General features: G+C 38.6%; 2 protein-coding genes across 2 annotated transcripts in view; one reads left to right on the top strand and one right to left on the bottom strand.

Moving 5' to 3' along the window:
* LOC125242606 (angiotensin-converting enzyme-like) overlaps nucleotides 1-18,308 on the top strand; it is a 274,968-nt gene that overhangs the window by 99,100 nt on the left and 157,560 nt on the right. The window lies entirely within an intron of this gene.
* On the bottom strand, nucleotides 10,839-13,150 carry LOC125242611 (skin secretory protein xP2-like). Its single transcript, XM_048151410.1, has 2 exons — nucleotides 13,084-13,150; nucleotides 10,839-12,220 (listed from the first exon to the last, which is right to left on the bottom strand). The coding sequence occupies exons 1-2, from the start codon at nucleotides 13,093-13,095 to the stop codon at nucleotides 11,180-11,182; spliced, it is 1,053 nt and encodes a 350-aa protein (XP_048007367.1). The 5' UTR covers nucleotides 13,096-13,150; the 3' UTR covers nucleotides 10,839-11,179.

The raw sequence follows: 18,308 nt of genomic DNA, 5'->3' as shown, positions 1-18,308 counted from the left end.
CGTTTCACTCATTGTCACAGATTTTTTTTTTCTTTTATTATAAATGGGCTTACTCTTGACCACAGACTAGCCAAAGGCAAAGACGTGGCCTACGATGGAGTGAGCTCGCCCAGAAGATGCCTGTTCACTCTTCATTTTTCCGAGTTCATACTTTTGCTACTTGCTATTCACGATTAGTGAATAATCACTGGTAATTCTGGTGGTAATAAACACTGGTAATTCGTTTTTTTTTTTTTAATTTATTAACTGTAAGTTTTTCTTAAATTACGTTTACAAAAGTGCCACTATTGTAAACCTCTGGGGTTTAAACAGCCAAATGTGAAGGCCAGACATATTTCTCCTTATGACACACTTATCCGTAATGACCTTACCTAAATTGTACATCACCAAAGCTTACATCAAATGTTCCACTCTACTTAAACGAGCCACGCTCATCTCAAGATGTTCACGATAACTGGACTACCCACTAACCTCAATGCTGCTCAAGGCCACAACGAAAGTGAAATGACAATAGCGAAAGCAATAACGCGAAAGTAAGAGTGGATGAGAATGAAACTCATCATAATCCTCCTTGCGTTATCTTAGCATTTGCCACGGCCACGGCTCATGGGAGGGTTCCTAATTCCAAGAATTTGACAACTAATTCCAAGATTTGCCGTTGATACCTACCTACTAGTTTTTACGAAAGTGACTTAAATCTAAAGGATAGCCCGATTTCCTCACTTTTCCTTCACCGAAAAATGACTGGCAAATATAAAATGACATTTCGCACATAAGTTCAGAAAACCTCATTAGTAAGCCGAGGTTCGAACCTGCGACGTCCGGAAAGTCGCACGCTCTTACCGCTAGGCCACCAGCGCTAACCTCAATGCTGCTCAAGGCCACAACGAAAGTGAAATGACTATAGCGAAAGTAACGAAAGTAAGAGTGAATGAGATAGAGGATGAAATGAAATCGAGAGTTGTAAATGAAAACGAGAGTGCTATCGAGATGAAGATGAAAGTAACATAAGTTGAAAATGATGTAATGGTGGTTAGAACGTAAATAATGATTTAATTTCATCAGTAAGCACGACCTACTCATGAAATATCAATTATTTAAGTGTCCTGTTTGAAAAACAGTAAAAAGTAAGTACATAATTTTGAAATATTAGCAACACGACGTTTTTGTTATATAGCTTTTTCATTCATACTGAGTCATGGATGTTTTCTAAGTATTTGTATATTATTTATATCGTTGTCTTAGTACCCACAACACAAGCCTTCTTGAGCTTACCGTGGGACTCAGTCAACTTGTGTAAGAATAAATTCAAATAGATATCATACACGGAAGAAAAAACGACAAGGCCCACTGGTGGCCGAGCCGGGAATCGAACCCGGGTCTTCAGCTTACGCGGCTAACGTCTTCACCACTGTACCACCCGCCACCACCACCACCCTCGACCACGCGCGGCGGCCACCCCCGACCACGCGCGGCGGGCTTTCGTGTATTTATAATTTATATATAGTAGTGTGACTACTTGAAAAAGAACAAATCAAAAAATATTCAATAAAATAATTTGATTTGTTCCCTAGTTGTGTAAGAATAGAAAAGTAGACCCCCTTGCATACAAATTTGTCTACTTTTCTCTACAGCTGACTGTACAATAAAGTGTTTACTTATCTGTATTAAGATCCTATTCAAAACATGTTTGCAACACGGATACCAAAAATATTATAGGACATTCTTCCACAGATTGACTGAGTCCCACTGTAAGCTCAAGAAGGCTTGTGTTGCAGGTACTCAGACAACTATATATATAATATATAAATACAATACATAGAAAACATCCATGACTCGGGAACAAATATCTGTGCTCATCACACAAATAAATGCCCTTACCGGGATTCGAACCCGCGACCGCGGTGTAGCAGGCAGGGTCACTACCAACTGCGCCAGACCGGTCGAGCATACTAAACGCTAGGTACTATACCATCACAATACTCAGAGGTCACTGACACTGACTTTACACAACCGATAACGATTGGAGAATTAATGATCGTAGATCTTAATGAAACAATGGTTTTAATGACGCTGTTGCAATTTTGTTGGCTTATGATTTAGTATCGTTTATTACTTGAAGGTTGTCGTTCATATCATTAATCTACGTTTGATGTGTGCAATGCAATAGGTTTCGCGTTTAGTTTGAAACAAATAGGGATTGCAATAACCTATTCCACCGACACGAATCATTATAATGATTCTTATCGGTGAAATAGGTTATGACTAACCCTGTCTTTCATGGACCAGTCTTTCATTTCTCATTTTATATTTGACCGACATTCAAAATCTAGAAATTACTTTGCTAATTCGTGAATAGATTCTAGATTTTCATGATCATAGATCATGGATTACAGTAAAGTAACGCCCTAAAGCCTCATTCCATCGATTATTTGGACATTAATTATTTTATTTACAGGGTCTCCTCGAATTTTTCATTTCTCAATAGGCAAGTTTCCTATACTTAAAATAAAATATTCTATGCAGTGCACGAAATAAAGCACGACCTAATTAGAAGAAAAATATGGACAGTGGTTATGTTTTAAACATAATTTATATTTAATAAGTCAAAGAGAAAGATATAAAGTAAATGAATTGACCGTGATGTCACTCCTCAGTATTTTATAGTAATTCCATATTAGCAAATCGTTTTGACAGTTCGTAAAAAGAAGCTGATTTGACTAGTAGGAAACGAGCCTATTCTGCCCACCAGATTCCCCAAAGCTGATGTTTTATTTATTTCTGTAGAAAAGTTTTCATCGTCATCCTCTTTGCTTTATCCCGGCATTTGCCTTTTGCGGCTCATGGCAGCCTGGGGTCCGCTGTGACAACTGTGCTGTGGCATTAGTTTTGCGAAAGCGACTGCCATCTGACCTTCCAACTTCCAACCCAAAGGGTAACTAGGCCTTATTGAATTAGTCTGGTTTCCTCACGATGTTTTCATTCACCGAAAAGCGACTGGCAAATATCAAATGACATTTCGCACATAAGTGCCGAAAAACTCATTGGTACGAGCCGGGGTTCGAACCCGCGACCTCTGGTTTGAATGTTGCACGCTCTTACCGCTAGGCCACCAGCGCTGTAGAAAAGTTTTTTTTTACAAATTAACGTGTTAGGGTGCTCTTTCCCCTGCTAGTTTATTATGTTTTTTAGAAAACATCCATGACTCAGGAACAAATATCTGTGCTCATCACACAAATGAATCCCGGTAAGGGCATTTATTTGTGTGATGAGCACAGATATTTATTACTTGTGTATTTTGTAGTTATCACGAATAAATAATTGATTGATTGATTGATTGATTGATATTTTATCTATGTAAGTATGTACATCGTCGCTTAGCACCCATAGTACCAGCTTTGCTTAGTTTGGGGCTAAGTTGATCTGTGTAAGGTGTCCCCAATATTTATTTGTTTATTTTATATCATCATTGTATTCTCTTCACACGTTATTTCAGAAGTCTCGATGATGTAGACATGTAAAAAAGTACAACTTTTTTTTTTTTTTTAATTTATTTATAACAAGAAACTTACAACTATTTTACAGGAAACAATTCCGCCAAACTGAGGACAGTTTGTTGGCGGATATAGCGCTCGTATATCGTATATTTCTTATTCTACGCACTTAACTAAATAACTTACATACTACCTAACTATAAGCGGACATTGCTGCGCACCCACTACACCGCCGCGGCTCGGCCCGTTCTTTACGTGTGCGAGTTTGCACTCTAATCACATCGCGTCCCTAGTTTACACTTAACTAGTTTACACAAAAAAAGAGTTTATTTAATGAGTTAACCTATAGCTGAACTTTGAACTCAGTTAATCATTTAAACGACACACATACCAATCGGTATTTAAAATGATGAAATTTAAAATAAATTAGTTACGTTAACTCCGACAAGTAATCTCGCCAAGCTTATATTGAATTAGTTGAAATATGCAAATTATGTCATTTATCGTGAGATAAGAAAGTGTCTCTGATAATAAACTTGATTTAACTTAATTAAGAATTTATGTTACAATTTAGACTAAAATTGTCTGTGTCTTCGTGAAAACATCGTGAGGAAACCAGACTAATTCCAATAAGGCCTTGTTACCCTTCTGGTTGGAAGGTCAGATGACAGTCGCGTTCGTAAAACTAGTACCTACGCCAAATCTTGGGATTAGTTATCGAAGCGGACCCCAGGCTCCCATGAGCCGTGGTAAATGCCGGGATAATGCAAGGAGGATGATTTAGTCTACTTGTATAAACTAGACATCTTGTAAGTTTTGGTACTTTTAAAATACATGTGAACAGGATTCTTACCTACCTAATAGTAAAAATAATGTTGATTGTCAATGTAACATTGACCTTAGATTATAGTATCTACAAGTATTTATGCTTTGAGATAATAATTGTACATTTAAAATTTTCAACTTCGCTGATTTTTACACTGACTTTTTAAGAATCGTATATTTCTTGTAAATCGTATTTACATAAATCTTTGTTTAATTATGCTTTGCTTTTGTTTAGGTTTGTTCCGTTTTGTTTTAATAATTATTGTTGCCTAATTTTTGTCTTTTTTTGGTAATTTAACTAAAATATATATTAATCCATTTACCTCCAAATGGATGTGACTGTACACTATTAAACTATGTATTATAATTATTTATCTCAATGACAATGTAGAAATCGTGATGGTAAATTTTCTTTAATTGTCTTGGGAGGTATTTGAATAAAGCTATTTTAAAAATTCACATGATTCACAAATTACGCGTAGCAAATCTAAGAAATACATTTTAATGTTTGTTGATGAATTATTTTATAGCATATAAAATATTGCTAGTAAAAAGGAAGAAGACGGGAAGACGGCCAGCTAATTTCGCTGCTTAGCAGCACTATAGGAAGTACATAAATGTTACAAAATCATAGGAAGCCCTACGTACGTGGTTGCAATATGCCTACAATCTGTTAAAGAAACAGGCTATTATGACAGGCCATGTCTTTTGAAAATCTGCCATGCCTTTTCTCGGCTTTTCAAAAAGCTACCAGTGGGATGGTGAAGAGGTATGGACTCTGTGAAAGTTGATATGAAACGGAAACAAGTGAATGATGATATGACGGGCGATAGAGAGGTATGGAATATAAGGACATGCTGCGCCGACTCCAAATGAGTGGGATAAGGCTGGCGAATGATGGTGATAAAGAGGCTTTCGCACTAGCTACGTAAGCTGAAGACCCGTTCCCGGTCCGCCAACAGACTTGATTGCCTTTTCTTTGGTGCTTGGTATTTATTTTTTATAATTTTAGACTGATTAGCGATTTACCCTAGTCACACCTGATAGAAAGTGAAGACAGTTTAAGATGGAGCTCATCGGTTCAGTAATGACTTTCCGTTCCTTTGCAGTTCGCATCAGAAAATAGAAGGCGAATCGTTTTATGCTAACAAATGGTACACTAACCGCATACGGGCGCATTCGTTCCTCTCGACGGAACATCCGAAGATGAAAAGGGTAAGAAGGGATTAGGTCGAGGAGTTATTGAGCGCAGATTCATTTTATAAGCAAGTAAATGTTTCAAAATAGGAAGCCCTACGTCCTTGGCTATGGTATGCCAACAATCGGTTGAACAAACAGACGATCTGATAGGCCATGTCCGTCAGTGGCGCAACTTTCGAGCGTCACACTTCTGCACTGACGTGTGACTGCACGGTGTGTGAGTGCGACTTGGGTCGTGGGCCAGGGAACCAGCGGGTTAAGTTTATGACTACGCATATTTGACCTGGAACATCGAATTTGAAGACGTGGTCCGAATAAGTCAAAGGCGTTAGGGAAACTCAGTCAAAGGCGTTATGCGATATGAGGGAGGGAGGGGTAAACCCAAACAACGATGGATGGATTGTGTGAAAGAGGATTATGAGAAAGAAAGATGTGAGTGTTGAGATGACGAGAATGATGAGAATGGAAGAGGAAGACGCGTTGTACCGACCCCACATAACGTGGGATAAGGGTAGGAGGAAGAGATGAGCCAAACGAGCAGACAGGTAGCTTGACAGTAATAGGCGATCACTGCCGCCTGTGGACACCCGAAACACCAGAAGAGTTGCAGGCGCCACTCTTTTCTTGAAGGTTTGAAGATTGTATCGGTCCTGACATACCGCGGGCGACAGTTAATTCCACAGTTTAGCTGTGCGAAGCAGGGAGTACTCTAAGAAGAGGTGAGGGCTACGGGAGATTAAGATCTATGAAGACAAATAACTAGCTGCTAAGCCAAATGGTCGTGATTCTCAGTAATGAAAGTAAGACATTATTGAGAAGGTTTTTTTTTCAATTTAGATGGATTTAAAGGCGACTGACATTTGCTAGTCGCTTTTCGGTGAAGGAAAACTTCCAAAGGAAACCAGACTAATCCCAATAGGGCTAAGTTACCCTTTGGGTTTGAAGGTCAGATGGCAGTCGCTTTCGTAGAAAACTAGTGCTTACGCCAAATATTGGGATTTGTTGTTATAGCGGACCCCAGGCCGTGGATGAGCCGTGGCAAATGCCGGGAAAACGCAAGGAGGATGATGATGTAGATGGATTTAAAGGCAGATTGCGTTTATCTAGTCTATCCACTTGACAGTCCTACGATAGCATAGTATCCAAAAAAAAATCCGGTAGACAGTCCTACGATACCTTACTATCCAAAAGAGGGGATGGAGACACAGTTGATTAAAGTGACATCTAGCGAAATATTGCGGCATTATTTACTTATTCTCTTGATACAATAACGTAGCCTAACTACATAGTTTGCTACAAAAAATATAGATGGCAGTGAACGCTCGTTACTTAGTGAATGAAAAAATAAATTCGGCAGTGCCTTGTCAAACTCCGCGTGTTTGTGTTTGATTTTGAATTTGTTTAATTTTTTTTGGATATCTTCATGAGAACTGTATGTGTTGGTTGTGGTATCATTATAAAGGTAAAATAGTATATTTCTCTAATACGTAATAAAAAAGGGGGTCATCGCTCAAAATTTCCTGTAATTTAAGTAATAGTCAAATAAAAAATTTCTTCATTTTTTTTTCGATTACATAAGTTTAACCTTGATTTATAGTATATGATCATACATATTTTACTATCACTATAATTTTATTTCAAGTACTGTACGTTCATTTATACCGAAGTATTTTTTTTTTTAACTATACCTTGTGTAGTTTAGAAGATACAGACGTTTTTGTAAAAAGTTGTGAATGCGCAGCGCGCTGCGCGCGACGCTTAAAAACCCGGACGGTTGACCGGAATATGGTCGCGCGGGCTGGACTGTCAAGTGGCTATGGGGTGGGTTTTCATCGGATTCTCACTTAGCTGTCACTATCAAGATTCAAATTTTGAAAGCACCAAGTAGGAATAGAACCAAGAATCACTTGCCATTACCAACCATTGAGTAAAGAAAAAAAATCTCCCGCTGATTCTCTAGCCCCAGTTTAGTAGCCCAGTTTGATCCTTATACAATATTCACTTACGCTAGTCATAGCAATAGCATCGACGCATAATATATATGTCTCGGAAATGATAGCGAAAGCCTGAGTCCGATGTTTAGAATGTATCTTGATTTATTTCATAATTTTGCATACATACGAATATTTACATAATTACCAACTTCGTTGCTTTTAAGAAATTATACTAGTCCTGTTTACTCTTTTTTTATACCACGTGGGTGGCAAACAGGTATACGGTCAAATAAATTTGATTGCGTTTCAAACTGTTTTGAAATAGATGTTTTTTTCTACATAAGTACATACCTATGTAGACGTATTAGGTTACATAAATTCATTTGACAATTTTCATTATTTTTATCGAGTAAACATAAACCTTTTAATGCTTTGGTAAAGCCCGCATTTCAGTTTTTACATGTTGTCTTTTGATGTAATTTCCTTTGTAAATTTTTAAAGTATTCATTTAAAAAACATCAATGTTTCCAGCTCCCTCTAAACCTATGATCACTGGCACGTTTACCGTATAGAATTTAAATACATTGGGAAACTAGATAAGGCTTAATAGAACATTTCGCCACGCAGCTCAGAAGCAGTGCGATTGAAGATTACGAGTACTTCCATGGTTTTGCGTAACATAAACATGACTAGCTTTTGCCCGCGGCTTCACTCGCGTTAAATTCGAAAATTGCGGAATGCTTAAACTTCCACTTCCCATTTTAGGGAAATGGGGTGTTAAAGAGAGATAAAAAGCAGGCTATGTCACTCTCCATCCATTCAACTATATCAAAGACATACGTAAGACAGCTGCAGTCTAAGAAAAAAACGTACCTCAAAACTATATACGAAAAGGTACGGTGCCACCGTGTCGTTACACCTTTGGGGGACGCTCGGCTAGATAGCGCTAATATTAATATTTGTCATTTTAACACATATCAAGCTAAGAATATGGGCCAAATTGTCAAAACTGAGGTTTAAAATTTTTAAGCCTGTGTCGAGAGATGGCAGTCTATGCGCTGTGATTACACATTTTACTTTGACAGTAACTCTCTATAATACATGATTCTCTTTGACTATATCCACTTAAAAAACGTCAATTCGTCGCTCCCTTTTGCCGTGAAAGAGGGACAATCAAACAGACACACACACTTTCCCATTTATAATATTCGGACTATTTGTATGTCTTTCTATGTCACGTTTAAAAGTGGATCTTAAGGAATGACTTATAAAGTTAGTCTTTGGAAATTTGGAATTGGATGAGGGCTGATTTGGAATTGGTGAATGGAACGCATTCCAGAAGGTCTATCGGTGATTGAACGCAGATTTGACCTTGGGTTTTGATCTGATTGACTTATAAGAAGATGGTGATATGTAAGTTTTTTCATCAGGTTTTCTATGAAAGTACACTGAGAGAAATTTGCATTGTGAATTTAACAAGTTCGACTTGTTGCGGTTTATCCGTTTGAATCAGCCAAACGTATGCTTAAAACAATATGTGTCAGGTTGTTTTTATAAAATCGACTTGTTGATTCAAATATATTGCCGATTCAAATGATAAGTAGCTTGTTGTTTGAACCAAAGAGCACGTAGGCGCTATTTTAACCAAAAAACTTGTTGAACGAACATGAAAACTGGTTGTATTTTCTCTCAGTGTAGTCATGATGATGATGATGATATTGCTACTGTCTCTTATTAGGGACACGGGGCTTTCGGGACGATTCGTCATTTATTTATCATGGTGTCCATCAGAGTCCAATTGAGCAAAGTAGAAATAGGTAAGTAGATAAAACTTGTCTTCCTGCAACCGATAAAATGTAATCTACTTTGTAGGATCTTTTAAATATAATAAACCAGCGTTTGCCCTTGGCTTCGCTCATGTTAGAAAGAGACAAAAAGTAGCCTATGTCACTCTCCATCCCTTCAACTATCTCCACTTAAAAATCACGTCATTTCGTCGCTCCGTTTTGCCGTGAAAGACGCCGATTTATAATATCAGTATGGATACCTACTCAATTATATTACTCCTTGGTGTACATGCATTAATAAAAACGGTCACCAAAATTAGTAAATACATATGTGTAATATTTTTTATTAACTATTTCATGTTAATTTGAGAACTTCTAGAACAAAACCATAAATTTCAAACATAGTATGTTACTGCTATTATTTTGCCAAAATAAATAACATTTAATCTTCAATCCGGTAATTATTTTTAAATACCTTATTACCTTTGTTAATATTACCGCACTTAGGCTATTTTCCCGCCGTATTATTACATTGCGCACGCATTTGTAATTATACGCACAAACTAGTGCAGTCACGATCTGACATATAGAAACGGGCAAAGTGCTCACAAATATTGGAACGCTTTGGTATTAGAGGCGTGTTTCGATATTTTTGAGAGCTTTAGCCGCTCACATATATTTGATGGCGACTGCTACGATACCGAAGTACATAAATCTTTTACACCCTATTTGAGATAATACGCAATGCATTACTACATCGATTTTAATGGTATACATAAAACAGATCACAATCGCTTTGGATATACATAAATACAATATAGTTTTATGAGCGTGGGGACAGCCTTTTGTACGTTGAGATATACTGTATTCAAAATAATTATGCACTAAACAAAAGCTCACAAAATATTTCCAAATGAGTAATAAACTTGAAGGTATCATACAAGTATATTGCATTCTTAAAATATAATTATGAGCAATCATTTTGTTACTAAAAGTTATCAAATTAAAGAAAATGGTCGTGAAAATAGAACGTTTTTGCATCTTTGTATTTAAAGTCGAGCCAATGTCATCGAGTGAGCTTTTTTACTCAATAATCTATAGAAAACTTCACCATATTCTAGCTCAAGTACTGACATGAGTCGACCAGGGGTTTTGTATTTCGTGGCGACTTTAAACAAAACATGAGTTATTTGTAATTTAGCATTTTCGCAACACACATCCTCCGATGCCGCGCCGCTCTGTCGCAAACGAGTCTAAATCACCATCCACCATTTTGTAACCGCCATTTACTAAATGACATTGCTAACTTACAATTTTATGCATTATGACGTGTTATTACAGTTTTAATGTGCTATTGAAATCTTGCGTTTAAACTATAACTATAATTGTATGTATGTAGATAGTAAATATTACGCAAAACAAAGATCTCGTAGTACGTTTAATGTCGGGACGCTGTTACGCCACGCGCCGTCCGGCGATACAGATCTGGGTCATATTATGCCATTTCGTAAATCTCAACAATGCTAATAATCAGTTTTTTATTACCCCTAATGCGTAGCTTAACGCTCAAAACAATGTATGGGAATAAAACCAGCGCATACAATTATTTTTTGGCAAAGCCAAACTTTATTACTCAGTTCGTAAAAAAATACTTTTCACAAAGGAAGAAGGAAATTCTATGAAATAACAGGTACATCAACTCAGGACTAAAAAAACATAACACCGATCAGGCTAAGCTTAAACAAAAAATCACAACAAAAAATAGACTAAAAAGAGTATTTTTCAGTGCGTTTCGTGCGCGGGTCGAGCGGCGGTACCTCCAAGTATCTAGCGGAAGCTACTATGCTTCTGAGGGCGCGCCGCTCGGCCCCCGCGCGTCGTATTACCGTGCTAAGCTTAAAATTTACATATCACATTCAGTTACTGCTTCCTGCAGCCTCTAATAGCTCTCATGATGTCCATACTCGTGACCATGACCATGAACGACAACTGGGACGGGGACCTTTACGGGGTAAGGCACCGGTTTCTCAATGTGCACGGGGACGTGCTTCTCGATGTGCACGGGGTACGGCCTGTCGACGGGCACCTTCACGGGGAAGGGCACGTGCTTCTCCACCGGGTACGGGATATGCTTCTCGACGGGGTAGGGCGCGGGCACGGGCACCTTGACCGGGTAAGGCACGGGCTTCTCAACATGGACGGGGTAGGGCCTGTCGACGGGGACCTTCACGGGGTAGGGCACGGGCTTCTCCACGGGGTAGGGGACGGGCTTCTCGACTGGGTAGGGGACGGGCTTGGGCACATGTACGGGGTAGGGCCTGTCGACGTGCACCTTGTATGGGACGTGCACGACCTTTTCAACTGGGTAGGGGGCGGGCACATGGACGGGCACCTTAACTGGGTACGGGACCTTCTTTTCAACTGGGTAGGGAGCTGGCACGGGGACCTTGACGGGGACATGGATGTGCTTCTCTACGGGGTAGGGTTGGGGTACGTACACCTTGACGGGGACGGGCCTGTCGACGGGCACATGTACGGGGTAGGGTACCTTCTTCTCAACGGGGTAGGGCGCTGGGACATGGACGGGTACTTTGACTATTTCCTTGACTGGGTAAGGGACGTGTTTTACGACCGGGTAAGGTTCGGGGACATGTACTTTGACTGGGACATGGACTTTCTTTTCTACTGGGTAGGGGATGTGTTTCTCGACGGGGTATGGGACCGGTACGTTCTTGACGACGGTGATCGTCTTGTGTACTTCCTCGTGTCCATGCGAGAGTCCCCCGTAGCCGCTGTCCCAGCCGCTCTCGAGGCCGCCGTGCCCGTAGCCGAGCCCTATGTCGAAGAGCCCTCGCTTCTCGTGTTTCTTGTCGTCGGTCGCCGCCTCCTTGTTGTCGGTCACTGCCACTTCTTTTTCTGCTTTCTTTGCCTCTTCCGCGTGCGCGAAGGCCAGAAGAGCCACCAGACTGGCGGCCACGAGCTGTAACAATCACTTATGTTAATAAGGATTTTTAAAAGAACAATCAAAAATTTTGAGGTCAGGAGGGGTAAGTGAAACAAAGATTGTTTTGCTCGACACAAAAGATACATTATAAGGATGCATAAAAATGAGTGCTTCCTTTACTCCATTTACTATACAGCAACTCATTTTTAATACTCTTGTGATCTTCAAAAATTTGCAATCTAGTGCATAAATAATGCACTAGATTCACCAGAATCTAAAAGTGATTGTCATCGCAATCAAAAGTAAACCGATATGTAGTGAACTGAAAGCGTAATTAATACCAGACTCTCATTAATCTATCCAGTTACAACGACAAAGCCTTTCCGCGTTGCATAATTCAAACGAACAGACTAGAACAAGGAATTTGATCAAGAAAGTCAAGGAACTAGCCTATACAATGAGAATTTGAAGTTTTAGAACAAGTTACTCGATAGTGAAAAAAGTCACGAAAAATTTAATTTTTGGTACTAGTATAGTTTCAATTTCTCCATACAATGATGTTTTCCCTAGGTAATGTTTACGTTATAGTTAAATATTTAAGTAATAAGTTAATTCAAAAATTCATGATAGCCCTTAGGCCTGATTTAGACGGCGTGCGAACTCGCATGCGATTTTATTTACATTGCGGGCTGTTGAGGTTACATACAATTTGGCACTGCCATCAAATACCGCAATGTAATAAAACTCGTATGCGAGTTCTCGAACCGTCTTAGATATGGGCCCTTAAGCTCCGCACTTCACTCAGTCACTGTCACTATCACCATTTCAAATTTCGAAAAACAGTTGAAAACGAAACAGTTGAAAATGGAACGGTTGAAGACAAAACAGTTGAAACACACCATGAGCTTCATGATGCTGCACGTAGGTTGCACTGAAGTGGAGTCCTGAATGCGAGTGATGCGTGGTTGGCCGTAGCTTCGCTATATATACTGCGCTGCGCGGGCGCGTAAAAAACGAAGGCAGTAGGACCATGTTACACTTTCGCTGCGGACCGATAGGAGTTTGGTTTAATTAGGCTTGATCTGAGGCTTTTGTTATACATAATTTAGTTTTCGAAAATTAGGTAAAATTAGTTTCAGCTAAAATGCGGAAATTTGAAAATTGAAACATGAATAATCTTGATCGATTTCGCTTTAGTTTGATGAGGACCTACGAGTAGAACTTTACTTAGCAGTAACATTTTAAATAGTTAAATACAATTGAAAATATGTTGGTTTTAACCAATTAATTTAAATGTAATACAGATTCAAGATCTTCGTTTATTTAAATTGGAAGCTGAAAATATTATTATACATACACATATAATTATAATAAAAGTTTCAATGTAGAATTTTTTCATTAATAATGACCAAATCTTACGGAGAGCGTGATCATTATAGGTTTTTGTCGATATCCCGATATTTCAGTTTTCTGTGATGCGCGTAAATGGTAATCAATTAATCAGGTTCTACATTCCGATTTTTATAATTGATAAATAATAAATAAATATTGGGAACACCTGACACAGATCATGTTAGCCCCCAACTAAGCAAAGCTTGTACTATGGGTGCTATGCGACGATATACATACTTCAATAAATAAATACATACATATATACATAGAAAACAGCCATGACTCAGGAACAAATATCTTTTTAATTATAGGTAAATGGGATTATTCTTGACCACAGACTAGCCAAAGGCAAAGACGTGGCCTACGATGGAGTGAGCTCGCCCAGAAGATGCCTGTTCACTCTTGATTTGAAGGTCATCAGGTCATCACACAAATAAATGCCCTAAACTAACCATGAATCATTAAAAACTCTTATATTAATAAAGACTGAATAAGAAGAAATAAACTTTGCAACACTTTAAAACACAACAACGTTTTTAAAACAAAGTTAGACTTAATGTTTACTGAGATATTTTTCTGGTTACTCAGGTCTTACCCGTGACCATCAGGCATGAAACTTAGCGTAGCGTAGGCATAAAAAAGATACCTAATCATAATCACAGTATAATTATTTATTACTAGCTTTTTCCCGCGGCTTCGCTCGCGTTAAATTCGAAAACAGCGGAATGCTCCATATAAACGTCCACCCCCCCCCCCTTTTAGGGAAGTGGGGGGTTAGAAACAGACAAAAAGTAGCCTATGTCACTTTACATCCCTTCAACTATCTCCACTTAAAAAATCACGTCAATTCGTCGCTCCGTCTTGCCGTGAAAGACGGACAAACAAATAGACAAACACACTTTCCTATTTATAATATTAATATGGATATCGGCCCAGTGAAAATAACTCTGAATCATTCAAAGCTCTCAAAATAAACTACCTATTAACCTTTGTTTTAAACATCAAAAAGCACCATATAAGATTTACACTTAATTACTTCCCAATAAGTACATAATAGTATGTAAATCACTTATGTAAATATGAAAACCCATTCATACCCACCGACCCACCGCGTTCACGATCGAGTACACACGTTTCGACATGTCTGTGCAAACCTATTGATGACTCTTGCGCATGTTTACTTGAGTATAGGTTACAGTACCAGCCAGTCATTTGTCACCTGTATAATGTATATCAACACTTCAACATACTCCTTGTGATATCCTCGGCATTTGCCACGGCTCATGTTGGCCTGGAGTCAGCTTTGACAACTAATCCCAAGATTTGGCGTAGGCGCTCGTTTTGCGAAAGCCATTCCCATCTGACCATCCAACCCAAATAACAAGGCGTTATTGGAATTAGTCGGGTTTCCTCGCGATGTTTTCCTTCATAGAAAAGGGACTGGCAAATATCAAATGACATTTTCGCACATAAGTTCCGAAAAACTCATTGGTACGAGCCGGGGTTTGAACCAGCGACCTCCGGATTGAAATTCGCACGCTCTTACCGCTAGGCCACCAGCGTTTTTTTTTTTTTAGTATGGATAGGTAGACGTTTGACCACGATCACACCTGATGGTAAGTAATGATGCGGTCTACGGTGGAGCACGCTTACCTATGAGATACCTATTTACTCTTGATTTAAAGAGGCGTTTCGAGTATATAGTACCAGTCGTAATTTATCACCTGTGTAATGTAATGTAGGTATATCAACACTTCAACACACGGAATGAGCTACCTTCTGAGGTGTTTCCCTTGGGCTATGACATGGGGTTCTTCAAGAAGCAGGTATTTAGGGTTTTCAAAGGTTAGCAACGCATAAGTGGCTCCCCTGATGTTGCTTATGTCCATGAGCGGCGATGACTGCTTCCCATCAGGTTGCTCGTCTACTTGTTTGCTGCCTAAGTATATCATTAAAAATAAAACACTAAAACACTGTTGTAATATTAGCGGACATCTCCATAATTAGGTAGGTCAATATAAGTCTTAATGAAAATAACCGCGAATCATTGAAAACTTTTACTTATTTTATTTATTTATTTAAACTTTATTGCACAAAAATACACAAAAATTTACAAATGGCGGACTTAATGTCAAAAGGCATTCTCTACCAGTCAACCATAGGTTAGCTTTAGCGGATTTCCAACCCATTTTTTTAGTATACTGTTAAAAGTAGCTGTAATAAGTTTTTCCTCAAAAATTTCATTTTTGGCACAAGCTTTTATCGCCGACTGTACTTTTCTTTCAACAGTCATCTACTGCTCTCCGAGACGTTCCTGAAACCCCTTAGGTACTCGATGGGGATACGACGTTTCATTACAGAGTTCCTATAGCCACCTTTCCGGGCCATTATCAGATCAGCTCCATGATACCATTGCATTGTCACGTGATTTACATATGTGTGCAAAATTTCAGCGCAATAGGTTAAAGATATCTGATTCAATATTGAGTCGCAAGATTTCACCCATACATACAAACATTGCAAGTTAAAATAAAAGCTTAAAAATATCATCTTTACGTTCCAATGTTACAATTTACGTAACATATGAACTTATTTACAACATCACCTGTGCGCAAAAGGACATATTTTTTCATCACCCCGAGCAAAAGTTCAATCTCCGGACACAACCTTGACATGAGTCAAAGTGCATCAAGAACTTCGCTCGGATGCCACGAGCTGTATCAAGGTCATCTGAGGTAACTGTGTCTCTTAGAGTAAATCCATTATTTACGACATCACACCTTGTCAGATCACGCATTTTCAAAGAAAATGCATCTACAGGTTAATTACAAGAGCTGGGGGACGATTTTTGAATCTCGGCCATTCGATTTCGTGAAATTCGTTCAATAATATCTCCACTACTAGCGATTTAAATTCTACTAACAGAATCGAAAACGAGTGGTCATTACGACTAGTTTTAAAATTACTAGCCGTCCTTTTTCAAAAATAGCATTTCCACAGACTTTCGAACGGCGAATTCGTGCATTCGAAATTCAAAAATCGATCCCCTGGCACGAATTGAACGAATTAGTGAATGAAAATCATGCGTGTGACAGATTAACCTGATATAATTGAAGCACATTCCATTCTATTCTTCTATTCTATATCATATGATGAATGTTGCTTGTATTCCATTCGCGTCAGTATTCGGGAAAAGATCTGTAGTAGGTACATTAAATTAAATGGTGTAAATTAGACTTTTAAAGGTATATCTTCAATACCGAGAAAGCCGTTTAAATTAAGTGTGGTGACTATAGTTAGAACTATTGTATGGTAAACTAACCTAACCACAAAATTAAAATTAAAAAAAAAAACCGACATAGTGACCCGATTTTCATGAAAAGTGTCTAAGAACTCCTGAGCTAATCCGCTTTCAAACAAAAAAAAACTAAATTTATTTTTAACAAGCAGAAACGTCTGCTAACGATTCTAAACATTTTTATATTAAAGGAAAAAATGGAAAAATTTACGCTTCCGGCGGGACTTGAACCCGCATCATTTGCAATCCGTGCAAGGCTCTTAACCAATTGAGCTACGGAAATTTAAATTTTTCCATTTTTTCCTTTAATATAAAAATGTTTAGAATCGTTAGCAGACGTTTCTGCTTGTTAAAAATAAATTTAGTATGGGTTAGCACATTGTTACTGGTGAATTCTCAATATAACTTGAGACTCCAGTGCCGTTACAAGATGTAATAGTCTGTCGGTAGATGGCGCTAGACGTCACCCCAAGACGTGTGTACATAAGGAAAGGCATGGAAGGATTTGCGATGTCCGGCGCGGCTTCCGTAGCTCAATTGGTTAAGAGCCTTGCACGGATTGCAAATGATGCGGGTTCAAGTCCCGCCGGAAGCGTAAATTTTTCCATTTTTTCCTTAAATATAAAGAAAAAAAACTAAATCTAAATCGGTTCATCCGATCGGGAGCTACGATGCCACAGACAGACACACAGACAAACAACGTCGTTTTTGCGTCGGGGGTTAAATATATCGCGCCGAGTCATCTAGTGGTCAAGTTTAGCCGCGTAGCCTGAAGACGTAGGTTTGATTCCGGACTTGGCCGCAAAACGTGGTCACTATTTATTTGGTATATGACACCTATTTCAATTTCTAACACAGAAGAGTTATTACGAATTTAGAATCATAATCTTGAATGTATGTAATAGGCATATTTGCTTACCTATTAATTGTGAAATATTGCTATTACTTCAATTTACCGCTATAAATAACTAGTTTGGTTATTAGTTAGATAATCAATACGATTATTGGTTTGATATTACCTACTGAATCGGCCTAGTAAAGATAAACTAATTTTATATTTTACGAGCTCTGGCAGGCAAGCATGGTCGCGCGATATATGATAAAACATCAGGCCATCGCTATCGAACTTACAAAAAGTGCGATAGGGACGGGCTGATGTTTTATCATTTATCGCGCGACCATGCTTGCCTGCCTGGTTTTAATGTTTTGTACTAGATCTGTACCTTACAAGTCTTACAACCTACCATAGATATAATTAAGTTCACGTCTATATTCCCAAGAAGTGTAGGCAGAGCACTTGAACGGTTGCTCGAGTTCAGTGTCACTTTTAATAATTAAGGGGTTGGAAGAAAACAAACTTGTGATATTTGAGCAGGTTTCTAATCCATCAGCCACACCACAATCGAATCAATCCGACAGCTACAACCAATTTTT

The sequence above is a fragment of the Leguminivora glycinivorella genome, chromosome 3, assembly GCF_023078275.1.
Source record: "Leguminivora glycinivorella isolate SPB_JAAS2020 chromosome 3, LegGlyc_1.1, whole genome shotgun sequence".
NCBI classification, from domain to species: domain Eukaryota; kingdom Metazoa; phylum Arthropoda; class Insecta; order Lepidoptera; family Tortricidae; genus Leguminivora; species Leguminivora glycinivorella.
The sequence above is the reverse complement of the archived record's forward strand: the minus strand, read 5'-3'. Positions and strand labels throughout refer to the sequence as shown.